This window comes from Nomia melanderi, chromosome 7 (assembly GCF_051020985.1).
Source record: "Nomia melanderi isolate GNS246 chromosome 7, iyNomMela1, whole genome shotgun sequence".
NCBI classification, from domain to species: Eukaryota; Metazoa; Arthropoda; class Insecta; order Hymenoptera; family Halictidae; genus Nomia; species Nomia melanderi.
In genome coordinates this window covers 16,190,046-16,205,708 of record NC_135005.1, presented here as the reverse complement: position 1 = coordinate 16,205,708, position 15,663 = coordinate 16,190,046, and the positions used below count along the sequence as shown (strand labels likewise).

At 40.9% G+C, this 15,663-nt stretch overlaps 4 protein-coding genes across 4 annotated transcripts; 2 read left to right on the top strand and 2 right to left on the bottom strand.

Annotated features, from left to right (window-relative positions):
* The first annotated feature begins 70 nt into the window (after positions 1-70).
* On the top strand, positions 71-6,285 carry LOC116425071 (uncharacterized). Its single transcript, XM_031972269.2, has 4 exons — positions 71-211; positions 786-1,442; positions 4,263-4,322; positions 4,887-6,285. Exons 1-4 carry the CDS (start codon positions 86-88, stop codon positions 6,147-6,149), a joined length of 2,106 nt encoding a protein of 701 aa, XP_031828129.1. The 5' UTR covers positions 71-85; the 3' UTR covers positions 6,150-6,285.
* A 3,007-nt stretch (positions 6,286-9,292) lies between these two features.
* On the top strand, positions 9,293-10,235 carry LOC116425072 (protein G12-like). The gene is made up of 2 exons (XM_031972270.1): positions 9,293-9,325; positions 9,585-10,235. Exon 2 carries the CDS (start codon positions 9,585-9,587, stop codon positions 10,233-10,235), a length of 651 nt encoding a protein of 216 aa, XP_031828130.1. The 5' UTR covers positions 9,293-9,325.
* Positions 10,236-11,010: 775 nt separating this feature from the next.
* LOC116425073 (protein G12) lies at positions 11,011-11,712 on the bottom strand. The gene has a single exon (XM_031972272.2). The coding sequence runs from the start codon at positions 11,710-11,712 to the stop codon at positions 11,011-11,013; it is 702 nt and encodes a 233-aa protein (XP_031828132.1).
* A 2,187-nt stretch (positions 11,713-13,899) lies between these two features.
* Positions 13,900-15,405, bottom strand: LOC116424977 (protein G12-like). The gene is made up of 2 exons (XM_031972081.2): positions 15,236-15,405; positions 13,900-14,672 (listed from the first exon to the last, which is right to left on the bottom strand). The coding sequence occupies exons 1-2, from the start codon at positions 15,287-15,289 to the stop codon at positions 14,022-14,024; spliced, it is 705 nt and encodes a 234-aa protein (XP_031827941.2). The 5' UTR covers positions 15,290-15,405; the 3' UTR covers positions 13,900-14,021.
* Positions 15,406-15,663: the final 258 nt, after the last annotated feature.

Here is a 15,663-nt window from a genome sequence, read left to right as displayed (position 1 = left end):
GGGTATTATCGCATTCCTAAAATGACTTTGAGCCTGACACTCCGATCGGATTTTCCTGATTTCGTTTACGTCATAATCGAGTGTTATGCGACCGAATTGCGATGGTAATCTAATCGCGGTGCACTGCGAATCGGGAGGAAATTTGTATATAAACTGGACGCTGCGGGTCAGTTGGCATCAAACAGTCGAGTTCACTCACAGCAGCAACATGGTAAGTGAAATCAACGTACAAACAATTCTTTCGACTCGTCCGAATTATACTCTGATCTTCACTTCTGACGAATTCTTCCTTTTGTAATCGTTTCTGTATAATACGGTTGAAGTTTCGACGAGTTACGCATACATTGAGCGGTGAGAGTTTGGGATCGCATGGAAAGGACACTTTTAACTTCCCTTTGAGATTTACACAGTAAAGAATATAGTTGACTTCTTCTCGAATATAACGTATTAGAATAAAGTAGATTACAAATTGTAAAGTTAGTACGGTGCGATCATTGCTAAACCTTGTCACATTCACAGAAGCAAGTACTTAATCCTTTGCACTCGGGAGGTGACTCTCAGTCACCGCTTGATCTCCCACAGTAGCTATAAAGTTTGATATTTAATATTATACTTCATATAATGCATCAATCTGAGAAACATTGTTTTACAAAATATCGTCTTCATCTCGTCAGAAAATGTCGAAATATTCCTAGTGAGAAACTTCGAAGTGCAAAGGGTTAACCGTATCGGTGATCCTTGGATCCCAGATGTGCCTCGATCTAACTGTCACTCGCTGTTCGCAGATGAAATTCGCTTTGGTAGTTTTGGCGCTGTTCGCCATGTCCAGCCCCATGGACGCATACACCCTGCCGCGTGTTGGCACAGGAGTGCTCGCTGACGAGCTCCAGGCCTTCGTGGACATCGTACCGACCAACAAAATCGTCACGCTCTGTCTCCAATACTTGGCCGAAGACGCGGAGTTCCAGAAACTCGTCACCTACCTGCAATCGCCGGAATTCAAGAAACTGGTCGTCGACATCGAGGCTCTTCCCGAAGTGATCGACATCTTAAACTACATCCAGAAGGGTGGCCTGGACATCTACTACCTGGTGAACAAGATCAACAAATTCCTTGGACTGCCAAGCTTGAAGACCCCAGACACCTTCGGCCTGGAACCCCTGAAGACCAAGAGCGGAATCCGCGGCTTCCTCGACGAAGTTAAGGCACTCATCCCCGTCGACAAGATCAAGGCGCTCTACTACCAGAAGATGCAGACCTCGAAGGTGTTCGTCGCCTTCATGGAGAAGATCAGATCCCCGGAGGCCCAGAAGATCGCTGACGCCATCGTTGCCAACCCGAACCTTCACGGACTCCTCAACAAGGCCAAGGCTGCTGGCGTCGACGTCAAGGCCGTCAAGGAGTTCTTGGAAATGTTCCTTGGCATCAAGATCCCCATTGACGTCTAAACGTCTTCCCACCGGCCATGAAACGGAATGTTTATAATTTTCTTTTATATGTTTCTAATTTCTTACAATAAACCTGCATACTTGTAATTGCTACTGTTTAACGTTCGAGTACCATGTTAACCCTTTGCACTAGGAAGTATTTCGTTAGGAATACTGAACATTTTCTAACTAGACCAAGAAGATATTTTTTTCAGTTAACTCAACGAGAAATCGCAAATAAATTGTGAAACTATTTTACCCCAATATTTCACACACCAGTGCATTATATACAGTTTAATATTGAATATTAAGTTTTATAATTTCACTGCATCAAATCAAGCGACTGAGAATCACCTTTCTAGTGCAAAGGATTAATCCTTCTCCTTGTGGTTTATTTGATCTATTTAACAATAGAACTACTGGATAGGTGAAAATTACCTATTCCTGAGCTCATTTTTTCTAGTTATTGAACAGATAACGGGTGGTTATCTGGAAAAGTATTAGAGACACTGATCTAACAATATACAAATTGAATTGCAAACCGAAGTCTCGATAAATGCACTGTTGAGGTTTCTACGGAACAATTTCAAACAGACAATTTAACTGCTCGGTGGTTCTAGCGTTAAAAATGGTTCTTCGATATTTCGTGGTTTCGATTGGTGTATGAGAAATGTACAAAATGGCGGTGGCATTACCGACTATCGATAAAATAGGCCTTGTATTTGGTATTTTAATTGTTTGTCTCGTAACATCGGATAGGAGTCATCATTAAGATTTCAAACTGAATTTAATGAGCATGGATATTATATTTTTCGTTTTGGTAGCGTTGTTAAGATTTTATGTTCAAGTTGTGAACACAAGTTTTGTACTATATCTGGCTAATTTTTAAGTAGACGTCAAAGTTTAGGGGAAGAAATTTGTAAGAAAAATGCAGTTTGATAAGAGGGTTCGAAACAACTACTTAGATCTTTATTATTAAGGTTAATAATTCGCATAAATAAAGAATTTCTCCATTCATAACATACCAAAGATTGTTGTTTATTACCTGACACCTAATTAAATAACAAATTGCAAGGTTTAAATAACCAATAACGTTAATATTATTAGTAAGACACATTTAAGTGGAACGAAATTTTTATTTAAGTATGTTTACAAATCTTACGAGCAAAGTAAATCAATCGTTGAAAAGTCTCTTTGCAAATAATGCATTCAGTAACTTCTTTGTTACAAGTTCATGTACACTATTTTCATTGGTCATTTCTTTTCCTAATTTCCTTCCTTTTTTAATGTTTTAATATTTCTATAATACTTTCTCAGGTTCTTTTCTTCTAATTTCATTACACATTCACAGACGTGTTAATGAACATCGAAATTGTCACGAATTTGTAGATGCAACGCATGTGTAAAGGCTCAAAGGCTGTATGGAATGCTTGTAGTACACGAAGTAGTACATATATTATGTTGATAAAAACAGAAATACGATACACAGATCAATTGATCGAGGAAGATAAGTAAATATGAGTTATGTATCATTGTTGCGGTTGTGATAAAGCCAGCCAGATGTTCATAGCCGATGATAACCGTGATAACTGAGACAAATACATTTTTATGCAAGTTATCGGATTCTTTTGATCCTGTGATCCTTAACCAGTTAACTGTGTTTGACGAGTATACACGTCATCTTAAAACTCTTAACGGTGCTAACTTTTTCAACGATGGATTATTTATTTTTTGAGACAAACATGTAATTCTTCTTCGTTTAGCTTTAGTTTTTCGTTAGGATACATTTTAAGTGAGAGATTTTTCAAACTAAGTTCCCCACTTAACTGGTTAACATTACTTCTATCGAAGGTGTCAAAGTATTTATTCTTCCTCAGTTGAATTTTGGACATTTCCTATAGTAAATTTGGTAACTATGGTAACGCTTGTAACTGTATAGATCATCAATGTTGAGGCTGATCAGCTAAATGAAGCTCTGAGAATTCTTATCTTTTCTAGATAAATGTAACGATTCTGAATTATTGAAGTTATTTCATAACCAAATATGTCCCTATTTTCAATAAATCGGCTAATAATATAAAACTTTCAAACAATAATGTATTTATAGAAACACTATGTACCAGTTTAAATATATACTATCGTCTCGTCTTGAAAAACACCCTCAATAAATAATTTGCGAATCAATTGACCTTATCGGATACCGTGTCATAGCCAAAGATCAAATTTAGCTGTCGGCGAACGATAAAGAGTGACTGATTCAATTAAGTAATAATTGAATCTTACGACTGATTATCGCGTAACATTAAGATCACGATGCATTTATCAACGGAATCAATTTGCAGGTGTTAAAAATTAAAGCCGAGCTTTCTATCCAAAGTTCACGACACGAAACTATTGCAATTTTCATTTCTCTAATTTTACCATCTTCCATAGAAGCGCATCTTCTATCGAGTAGATTTATCGCTCCGAAGAAAGTAACCTGTTCGGTTCTGCAACGTGGTCATTTATCTCTATATCTAGTTTTACATCGTTTATCTAAAATTTATTTCCCAGCGAGTAAAAGTGCAAATAGAAGCTCGGTATCTGGTAAAAAACGAAAATCTTACAGAAATAAGGGCTTCCAATCACACCACCTGTTAATTAAATGAGCAAGATAAAATTAATTGGAATTCCTTTTGGAATCTGTCTCAGATGTGTCTGATTGATAATACAAAGAAGAGAAAGAAAACGGGGGAAAAAAGAGAAAAGAAACAAGCCCAGGTGCACATTTCAAATCTTATCTACCTCAGAAATGAAGATGCCATCACGTTCTCGTGAATTTTCGATATCGTACAGTATATAAAAGACGGGAAACTAATTCAGAAACCAGTAGTGCCTTCAACCGGAGCTATCACGGTAAGTTAACAAAACGACAATCGCAATACTCATTTTATTTATTAGACTGGATCTTTATGTTGCCATTATACAAAATCCGAATTTCCCGAAGCAATTCGAAGAAATTCCACTTCTAAGAATCGTAATAAGTTAAAAATCACAGAAGGGTATTATTAAATTCTTTTGAAATATTCTCTTTTATATTTCATTTAGTCTTTGTTTAGTATTTGTTCATCTCGATACTAATTCGAATAATTCGGAAATATTTCGAAAAATACAAGGGCTTTATAGTATCACGATGCTTCAACCGGAAGTTTCAATTTAAACTCTAACGTTCCATCGAATCGTTAACTTCCCATTTCTTAGTACAATATTCCTGAACTTAAAGAGATAGTGCAGTTTCAACTATCTCAGTTAATTATCACAACTGAATATCCAGCATAGTCGTCACGACTCGTACAATCGTTATTCGCTTCGCTTGTAAAATGGAACAACTCATGGATTGACTCGCGCATAATCATTATCCGTTAAAAACTTAATAACAATTATTATTTCTAAATTATGCGTAATTACCATTTGTCGCAGATGAGAATCCAACTGCTAGCAATCACCGCTCTAGTAGCGTTCGCGTCGAGCAGCGCCCTGCCAGCGTTCGGCCAGGGTCCGCTCTACGATGACGTGATGTACTTCATGGACATGATCCCGCTGTCGAGGATCGTCACGATCACCCTGAAGTACGCCGCCGAGGACCGCGAGTTCAAGCAGCTCCTGGAACACATGCAGGGCAACGAGTTCAAGGAAATGGTGAAGGAAATCGAGGCGATACCCGAGTACCACAACTTCGTCAATTACATGCAACGGAACGGCGTGTACTTGGTCGACGTCACGAACAAAGTGAACAAATTACTCGGCATCCCGACCTTCCAACCCATGGACGCCTACAGGACCGGCGGGCTGAAGGGCTACTTCGAGGAGGTCAAGTCCAAGATCTCCTACGACGAGGTGATCCACGGCTACGTCTACAAGATGAGGACATCGGCGGCGTTCCGCGACTTCGTGGCAGAACTGAAGTCCGGCAACCACCAGAGATTCGTCAACGCTCTTTACAACAATCAACGTTACCTGCAGTTCCGCAACATGCTCGCCGTTAAGGGTATCGACGTAGCGCTGATCGAGGACGTGATCTACACCGTCCTGGGCATCGAGTTCCCCGTGATCAGCAGTTTCGAGGCCGTGCCTTACGGCGACGCAGCTTTGCAGAAGGATATCCGCGACTTCATCGCCCTGATCGACACCAACAAGGTCATGCAAATCGTCGTGTCCTACCTGGACGATGACGAGCTCAAGAGGGCAGTGCTCTACATGTACAGCGAGGAGTTCCACGTGCTGGTCCGCCAGGTCGAGGCCATGAAGGAGTACCAGGACCTCGTCCTCTACCTGGAAGACGCCGGTTTGGACATGTTCGGATTCCTCCAGAAGGTCCACAAACTGTTCGGCATGGAAGACTACGTCCCCCCCAGCCGCCCCGTGTTCGGCGTTTACCTCGACGAAACGTTCGTGAACAAGGGCGGACTGAAGAAGATGCTCGAGGAAATAATCGCCACCCTGCCGATGGACAAGATCAAGGCCCTCTACAACGAAAAGATGGCGAACTCCCCCGCGTTCAAGAACTTCATGGAGAAAATCCGTTCCGAGGATTTCAAGCACATCGTCAACTTGGTCTACAGCGCGCCCATCTTCCGGGAGATGAGGGCGAAGGTTATCGCCGCCGGAATCGATCTCCAGCCCGTCAAGAAACTGATCGAGAAGGTCCTTGGCTACCAGCTTCCAGCTGTACCCGCGTACTAAACTGACGGTTTCGTATTTGTTTATGAAGAAGCTCACGATACTGTCTGTCTGTTTAGCTCACGATACTGCCCGACATGATATTGCTTTTGTATAATGGTTAATCGTTGTTTTTAATAAATTCCATTGCTTGAAATTACGTTCCCGTGTAACCGTTACTAACCCTTTGCACTGCGAAGGTGCCTCTCAGTCACGATTGGTGCGTCAAAATTGTAAAATTCCGTATTTGACGTTAAATCTAGAGTAATCTGAAATGGGGAAATGAAATACCATTGTTCCCCTTATTTTGTGAATAGATTCCTCGTTAAGTTAGTTGAAAAAAATGTCAACTATCTCATAAAAATGAATTGAATATTTCTAGTGACAAATTTTTCGAGTGCAAAGGGCTAACACTGAACGTACCAGTGAAATCACCGGTTTCGGAATTTCATCGAAAGTTTTAAAGCTTTTAAAGCTTTTTTCTAGTTACAGTAGAAATGAATTCAACAATTTGGCAGTCTTGAAGAACTTTCTCTTTTCCTATTTCGCGCAGACGTAAACACTAATGTTTATTAATACTTTAATATAAAGTGATTTCGAAACAATCTAATATATACAATGCAACAAGATTATCGACGCGCATAAGTCATCGACAATTTTGGGACCAAAAATTTCCCACGTGCGTGATGCGTGTTCCAGCGCAAGAGGTTAAGGGAAAGAGAAAGACTACAAAGACGATTCCGTCTCCTCGCTCTCAGAAGTCACGCATTTCCTTCTGTCGTTACCCAGCCTCTCCTGCTCCCTTTTCCGTCGGCCCACCCTTCATCGCGGCCATCCCTCGACGCCGAGTCCCTTCGATTTTTCTGGCTGCGCGCAAGATATTTCTCGCGAACGGGATTCCTCGTTTCGCTCGATCATTCGGCTCCCATTTGCCGGCGCGCTCGCACCGACCCCCTCCCACGATGCTTTTTATGGGTTTCCATTACGACGCGGCAATAGTGAGTCCCGCGGCTTATTAAATTGTAACAATTTTAATTAGAGAAGCGCCACGGCACCGGCTCGTTGCGCCCCCTCCCCTTTTGTTCCGTTTCCAGCCCAACCCCCCGAAGCTGCTGCCTCCGGTTCGCGAGCCAACCCCGCAGCTACGAAGACGCGTCGGTTAAGACAGCCCCCGGTTTCCTTTTAAAAGTTAGCGCCACGTGCTCGAGCGCCGTCCTCTTTTATTTATTGAATGGCTACGAGCCACTGCCGGCTATTCGACGCACGCGGCGCCCTTTTGCTTTCTCGTTTGATCGGCGAAACTTTCGGCGCGTTAACGAAGCGCCCCGGTCGCCGATGGCGCGCGGAATTGATCACTCTTCCGAGGAACACGCGGGATTCTCGGGCGTTCCGCTTACTTGGAACAACGAACGCGATATATTGTTTCTGAACATTATTCGAGCGATAATTAATACGTTGAATGCCGCACGATTTCATGGTAAATATTTGAAATGGAAAAGATATAGTATTAAGTCATTCGATTGAATTGTAATGTTATTATTGCAGGTTCATCTAGCTGAATGTCGCCACATTAGTTAGAATTATTTATAATATAGAAATGTTTTCAAATAATCATGACCCCCATGGCATTCAACGTGTTAACCTCTTGCTCTATTGTTTCCATTAGAATTTTATCGTTAACAGAACTGGTCGACTGGCTATGTTGTTTTTAGTTGGAGGGGATGTTGATAATGCTTTTCTACATCTTTGCTTAATGTAATGTGTCACTGAAGGACTAAATATTTTGTTTTAGTTTAAAATTAATATAACGGTTTCTTCAGTTGTAGGATTGGAGTGATTGGAAGACAATTTGTTATAATTTACTAATAGAAATAGATTCGTGTTTATTCTATGTGCATGGTGCTTCAAAAGTTAATTACTTAGAAGAAAGTAATAGTCATTTTTCTATGGAAAATAATTTCGATCAGTAGGCCACCTGATAGACGACAGTGTGACGTGGTTGTCAATTGAAAGGCGCTTCTAAAGGGAAATTGATAAGCATGAATGATTCTTGATAAGATAATGACAGGTAATGTGTTGATATATCGATATGAATTATCATAATGTATTATGATACATCGATATATTACAATATATCGATAATTGGAAATAGATTTATCGATACTTTTATAAACGATAATATCGATAAACTATCGATAATTTCTTAAATGATATATCGATAACCTATAGATATTTTCTTGATGAATTTATCGATAAAGTATTGATTTTTAGGTACGTTTTATCGATAATGTTTCGATTATGTTTAATACAGTTTATTAAGAACTATAAATCAGTAGCCTCACCAGTGTCACATCCAAATGTAACTTTTCTACTGTCATTTCTACAATGCTGTTATATTAATGATATCTAAAATTGTTCCAAGGAAAAAATTATTTAATCTGTGAAATTACTTTTCGATAATACACATAAAATCAATTATGCTTGTACGAGCTACGTAATACTATAATGAAAAATGTACGTCATACGAGAATACATCGTTAGAAAATAGCATTCTCGAATGACAGATACATTGAATTGATAATGATACAAGGAAGACGGCGATACGTTCGCTGATATTCCGCAAGTCGTCAATTAAAATGTTATCTTCGCGTGACAACAGCTTCAAACGATGACCGAAATTTCCATTAAAATTTTATCTCCTCGCGAACAAAGGCTTACGCATCCGCGATCGAAATTTCCATGACGTTCCATTCGACTGAAGGTTACATTTATTAACAGACGCATTATTAATTTCAAAGTTAACCGTTGCAGATAAACAATAATTTGTTATAGATAAAAAATAATTTCCCATCGCACTCGAACCACTCTGAGCGCGTCCGATTGCGCTGCGCGTCGAGAATGAAAGAATTAAATGTACTATTAAAAAAGAGGGAAAGAAACAGTGAATGTATAATCAATAACCTGTCTATAGTACTACGTCACAGATAAAGACACGATAATGTTAACGCGTGCCTAAGGACCGTTCCACTCGAACCACTTTGCATGAATCGATTTCGTAAACGATTACAGTCGAATTTCGGCACTTGATTTCCGAAATCTTATCTATACACTTAGAGTACTCGAGCATAATATAAAAGCGCAACTATCATTGAATTCAGGTCATTTGTGAGTATTATAGAACAGTACCCAAGCCTTACAAAGTGAGTATCGAAACACATTTGATTAATTTCACCATATTTCTCATTATATACGAAAAGAGCCGTTTTCTAAATAATCATCGAAACTCCGACTTAATCGACTACAACCGAAAAATATCTAACGAAGTTCCATCAGAACGATACATCCGAAGAGCGTTTAATATCAAACGAAACTTCAATTCCATCGAAGCGACTGCAACCCGAACGATTCCCCTGAATCATTCGATTTTCGTTTATCGTAAACTCGTTCTTCATTCCCCAGATGAAGCTCATCGTGCAAGTCTTGTTCGTCGCGGCGATGTCTTACTCGCTGGAGGCATTGAAGATGCCAGCTGTTGGCTCGGGTGAGCTCGCGAAAGATTTCAACGACTTCTTGAAGTTGGTGCCTATGAAGCAAGCACTTCAAGTGATCAAAGCGTACACCGCACAAGACGAAGAGTTCCAGACTAGCATGGCCGTTATGAGCTTAGAAGAAGTGAGGGCCTTGGTGTACAACGTAGAGGAAGCACCGCAGGTGTCCAACATGTTGTACTTCATGCAAAACGCTGGCCTCGATGTCTACTACATACTGAAACGTCTGCACGCGCACATGAACTTCTTGAACAGCGAAGTACCCTCCGCAGTCGATGCCCAAATTAGCGGTGGACTCGCAGGTTTAGAGAGGGACCTGAAAGCTCTGGTGCCCCTCGAGCAAGTAAAAGCTTTGTTGCAGAAAAAGGTGGCCGCTGGCGGCGCGTTCGCCCAATTCTACAAGCTGTGGAACAACAATGAGTTCCGCAACTACTACTCCAACTTACACAGGGACGTCCACGTCAGGGTTTTGGTAAGAATAGCCGAACTCGCTCACGTCAACGGCGTGATGTTCGAGAAACTTTTCCCGGTGCTCCTCGCGATCAGACATTTCGCTGGTTAACGAATGTTCGCGTCTTTAACTCAGCTTCGTATTATCATTACAACGATATCGTAAGCTTTTTAATACGAAGATCTAATGAATGTTTGATTAGCCGTTACAAATATCGAAACAGAATCTACCAAGTTTTTAATATATAGAGTCTAACAGATTTCGCACGAATTAGAAGCAAGTGATTTGTACTTCGTAGTTACGAAGTAAAAAAATCAACCGAACAGCGATGCTAAATGCGTTATCAGAGTTCGCGATGCATGTGAACACTCTCGTCGTTCGATCGAATCTGAAAGACTATGATCTTTATCGCGCTGACTTATACTATTCTACGTTACGCGCCGTTATCGCGAGCAATGAACAACGTAATCATCATTTACCGACAATACGACGATTCTGCTCAACGGACAGTACAGGTATATTCGAAGTTAAACAATCTCCATGTAATTCATGTATTTATGTAACATCGGAATACTATCAAAATTATCTGTATGCTATTTATGCTTGAATAAAATTCAAATAATGTAAAAATTTTCCACACACTGCCCGCTTAAGTAACGTCCTGTAATCGAAATGATTCCTGATTCCTTCTGCTTGCAATTATTAAAAGGGTAACAAATGTTTTTCTGAGAAATTATTAGAGAAATCAGTTTAGTAATGCGCGAACTGAATTGCAAATCATTTAAAGTTTCAATAGACACTCTCTTGTATTTTCTACACAGAAATTTCAAAATGTCAATTTATCTGCTCGGTAGTTTGTGTTAATTCGGATAATGTAAGAAGTACTTTATCTAAACAAAGTCTGAGTGAGATAAGCGTGGAGATCCATCAGCAGCTCGCCAGCGAACGTCACTTCCAGTCCATCCTCCTGCGCCCAGAAGTAATGATGATTCATCATCCGGTTCTGTCCGATCTCGTTGCACAGCTCCTCGAAGTCGTTCGACTTCAGCAGCAGCAACAGCCTCCGGAAGCTGCCCGAGTACTTGACTTTCTGTCGCAGCAGTTCGTGGAGTTCGTTCAGCGGTATGGTGCGCAGGATCTTGTCGATCATCACGGTCAGCCCGCCGTCCGCCATGTTGCCGTTGCTCCTAACGAACCTCGGCGCCATCTTCCAATAGCTGCGCACCTTCTCGGACCAGTAATGGACGTCGAGGCCATTTTTCGACAGAAACAGAATCATGCGGCTCGCCTGCGGCATATCTTCGAGTTCTCTCAACAGGAACCTTTTGTGATCGTTGACGAAGCTGACGGTGTCTCCGATCTGCCTGTCGTACTTCATGTAACGTTCGACGATGTCTTGCACTTCCTTGTACGGCACGAACGCGAGGATGTCCCATAGGTCCTCGTTCAAGGAGCTGTTGTCTTTCAGCGGCGGTTGGTTGATCAGATCGCTGTCTTCGGACGACTGTCCGATTCGGTACATCAGGAATCCGACGAATGCCACCGAGGCTGCAGCGATCATTCCCATGATCATGATTTGCGAGTTCATTGCTGGGGACTTGGGCTTTCTCGAAGTTAGATCGAAATCATTGTTGCAGCGAGTCTTCGGAATTAGCGATTCAGCTGTGCTGGAAAAATAGCGTTAGTGTAAGCTTGTTCGATTATTATTATTAAAGTCTATGCGACGTCGCTGTTCGATGCATGTAACAATATGGTAAAGGAATGAGAAGAGAGATGCATCGAGTAATTTCTTCGTGAAAGATACACTAAAGATGTTACATTCGTTCACAATGATTTCCCAAGCCATTGCACGTTGACGAACATTTCCGCCGTCTTCAAGGGCTGCTCGAACAGGTTATGGCGGTCGAAAGAACTTTCCACGGGAGAAATTTCTCTCGCGGAGCTGCCGCAACAAGTTTGTAGAATGTGGAATGCAGTCGGGGTTGATAGAATTCGGAACTGTTGTTCTTACGGGACTCGACGTTTACTTAAGCCATTGTAAATTTTAATCTCGCTCTGCTCCTCGCGAAGTTCTCGGTCCGAGGCATTCTCGAACTGTACTATGTTCACATTTATCGAGATATAATCGGAGGGAATTCATGGAGTGTCGGCTGGAATTTATAAACTGTGAAACGTTAAATACCGGAAAAGACGAGGCAACGATCTGCTGTTTCTACGAACACCGAAATTTCTGGAAACGATGAACGTACGTGTTAGTATTATCTTAACCGTAGATTCCGAATACGATCGCGAACTTGTTTCAGTATACTGCGACGATTGATGAATCGTCGATCGAAAAGATTTAAGTGTCGCGTTCGTAATTTTCCTATTGCGTGCAAGCTGCTGCGAAACCTTCGTTTGATCCACCAATAATCGGCTGGTCTTGGCACTCGTTATTTCTGACAAGACAATCGACTCATTTAGATACGATGAACGGATTGGAATGTGGCGTACAGAGAAAGGAAGATTTCGATGAATACGAAGATACACGGGCGCATTTGAGAAATCAGCTTGATTAGATAATCAGGCGATTCTACGAGATAACATCATGCCGCTACTGGCACGTACCACACGAGTAGAATGTTTGTATACATTGATACGTGTGACTAACTTGAGTTCTACAAAGGGATTATTTTTATACGATTGTTGACAGTGATTGAACGGAATGTTGGAAACTGTAGTAATCGATCTAGGAATTGTTTTTCTTGTAACATTCAAGCTTTCAAGTAAAGATAGTAATTTGTTGGATTGTTGTGGAAGTAACGTTGGTTTTCTAGGTGCAAAAGGAAACTAATTTGTGCAGTTTTGTTTAATCAATTATATTAGTAAGGCTATTGTACTGAAATAATCAGTTCAGTTTCGATGTAACGGAAGATCGAGGTTGCGAAGGCATTTCATAGCTAATGCTTCGTTGAAGATACTTTAAGAATGTTGAATTATACGAGCAACGAGAACGATAAATAAAATATCGAAATATACTCCAAAGAATGATAGAAAATGTGTGGCAGGAAATGATATGTCTCTCAGTACTTGTGCCAAAGATCACACATCTCATTTATAATTTCGAGATTTTTGGAACAGAGAATTCCTGGCAATTCGAGAACAGCACACAACGTCATTTCCTTGGAATAAATAAAAACTGCCTACCGGAAATCTTCACGAATTATCTTTATTGCTACCTCTCTGAAATCGATGTATCTGATACAGATAAGACAGTAATCAAGGAAGACTAAATCATTTCAGTTGGACATCTGTAGGTATAGAAGTTTCCGACGCGATCTTACAACATTCTGTGAAAAAAATCTACTTCAGGTGGAAGTTTCATTTGAAGATAATACATCGATAATAGCGAAATAGTTGTTTGCTTTGATCCGTGGGTAATGAGCAACATTGATTCTTATTAAATTAGTTTAGAAATCTTCACAGCCTATGCATTTCACATTGCACTACCTTTCCCCTACGGGAGCGTGGACCTTTGCCCCCGATACCGTTCCCAGTGCAATTCTTCACCGACATCTATCTCGATTTCCTGCCCATCCAGAAGTTTATATTTTAATTTCACCAGTACCCTTATTCTTCTCTCAACTATTATTCTACCTTCGAAAATGAAAAATTATACAATAATACCAGAAACTCCGAGTTATCAACAATTTATGGTAACACCATTCACAAAGAATTTCGATGAAGGATGCAAGGAACTGTAGGAGAGAAGAAGAGATCGCATAAAACCTGTGGGTATTGCGCAATAAATATTTATTTCTCTATGATAATAACAACTTTAAAGATTCAAACAACAGTTTCGTACGAGCAAATCATATTCGGAGCATCATGACAACAATCTCAGAATGTTCTCAGCGTTTAGTGGAGGCTGCGAATGACGTGGGCAGTAAGAACAACCATGTATCCCACCTGGAAATCTTCTCGTGCGATACCGGCTCTTTCGGACGCCGAAAGCAGCTTCCTTACGTTGCTGCTGTTGATCATTAAGTTGTACAGTGCTTTGTATTTGGGCGAAGTTACCTCTTCGATGAGTTCCTTCACTACTTTGGAGTTCTCCATTTTATCTTGGGCCACACGCAGTATCTCCTCCGCTGGCAGCAGATCGAGCAGGTCTTTCTTGAGACCGGCGATTCCACCAGTGATCTTGTAGCTGGTGTACGCCACGAAGGGGCCCAGATTCAGGGACTTGTTCAGTTCGTTTATGCAAAGGTAGATATCAAGGCCACGTTTTTGTACAAAGTCCGCAATCTCCTTGAACTCCGGGTAAGATTCGAGTTCCTTGATGTATGCCACCGAATCGGCCGATGTCGCGATCTTCAGCAGCGCCTGGACCTGTTTGTCTTGGGCGATGTACGCTCTGACGACGCTGACAACCTTGTCCAATGGGATCAGGTCCAGGATATCTTGCATATCCTTGGCGAGCTCTCCTGAGCCCGTGGCTGGGATCTTGTAGGCATTCAGGGGACTGGCCACCGCCAGAATGGCCAAAGCTACCACTGCGAATTTCATCTGCGAAAAAATGACGTTTGTTGAACGATAATAAATGCTAAACGATGCCTTCTCATTGACAGTATAGTACAAATCGAACTGACATACGACTTAGATTAGAGAGAATTATTTAGTAGCTAATAAATTGGCACTAGTAATCTGTTTGCAATATAAATTTCTTCAAAATGCCCGTTGTTTATAAATGTATTACTTTGTACTCGAGGATATTTTTCTCAACAGATATTTATTATTTTCTGATAAAATACCAGTGATACTTTTACAACTGACATAAAGAAATACCTTGTATAAATTAAGTGACAGAACTATTTTATGTTCCATGTGTTGATATACTATATAAAATTTAATATTGAATTTTAAATTTCATCATTTTGTTGGGTCGAATCCAGTGGCGAGAGGCGCCACTCGAGTGCAAAGGGTTAAAGTATGGATCGAGCAGTTTCAATGTTACATATAATAAATTTACAGATTGAACTACAGTTCAAAGGCACAAGAAAGACAAGAGTTCTACGATATTTATTCGACCATTTAGAAATGATAGCTTGAACAAATGTTTCGTTACTCACCTTGGGTCTGTTGAACCGTTCGCCGTTGAACCTCGGAGGAACTTGATGCCACATCCGTCGGTGTTGTGATTTATATACCGTGCAAATTTAATCAGCTCGGAGAGATTAGATATCGGTTAAACTTTTCTCCCGTATTCTATCACGCCTGAAGTACTGTTTACCGCGAATCACTGAAAAAGTTCATCTCTCACGAGCAAATAATGTAGTGAAGTGGTCGGAGAAGACGATAACAGCGGAAACGGCGCTGTACGTGGCAGTAGTAATACCTGAAGATGTAATCGCGATACGAGGAAGCTTCAGGAATTCTTACGATAGTTTACACCGTTGTGCCGCGGGAACGGCGACGAAGTTTTCGCGTTACGGCATTCCATAATCAACGAATTTGTTATACGAGCCGGCCGAAGAAGCGCGCATTAGCTCGGAAAGCC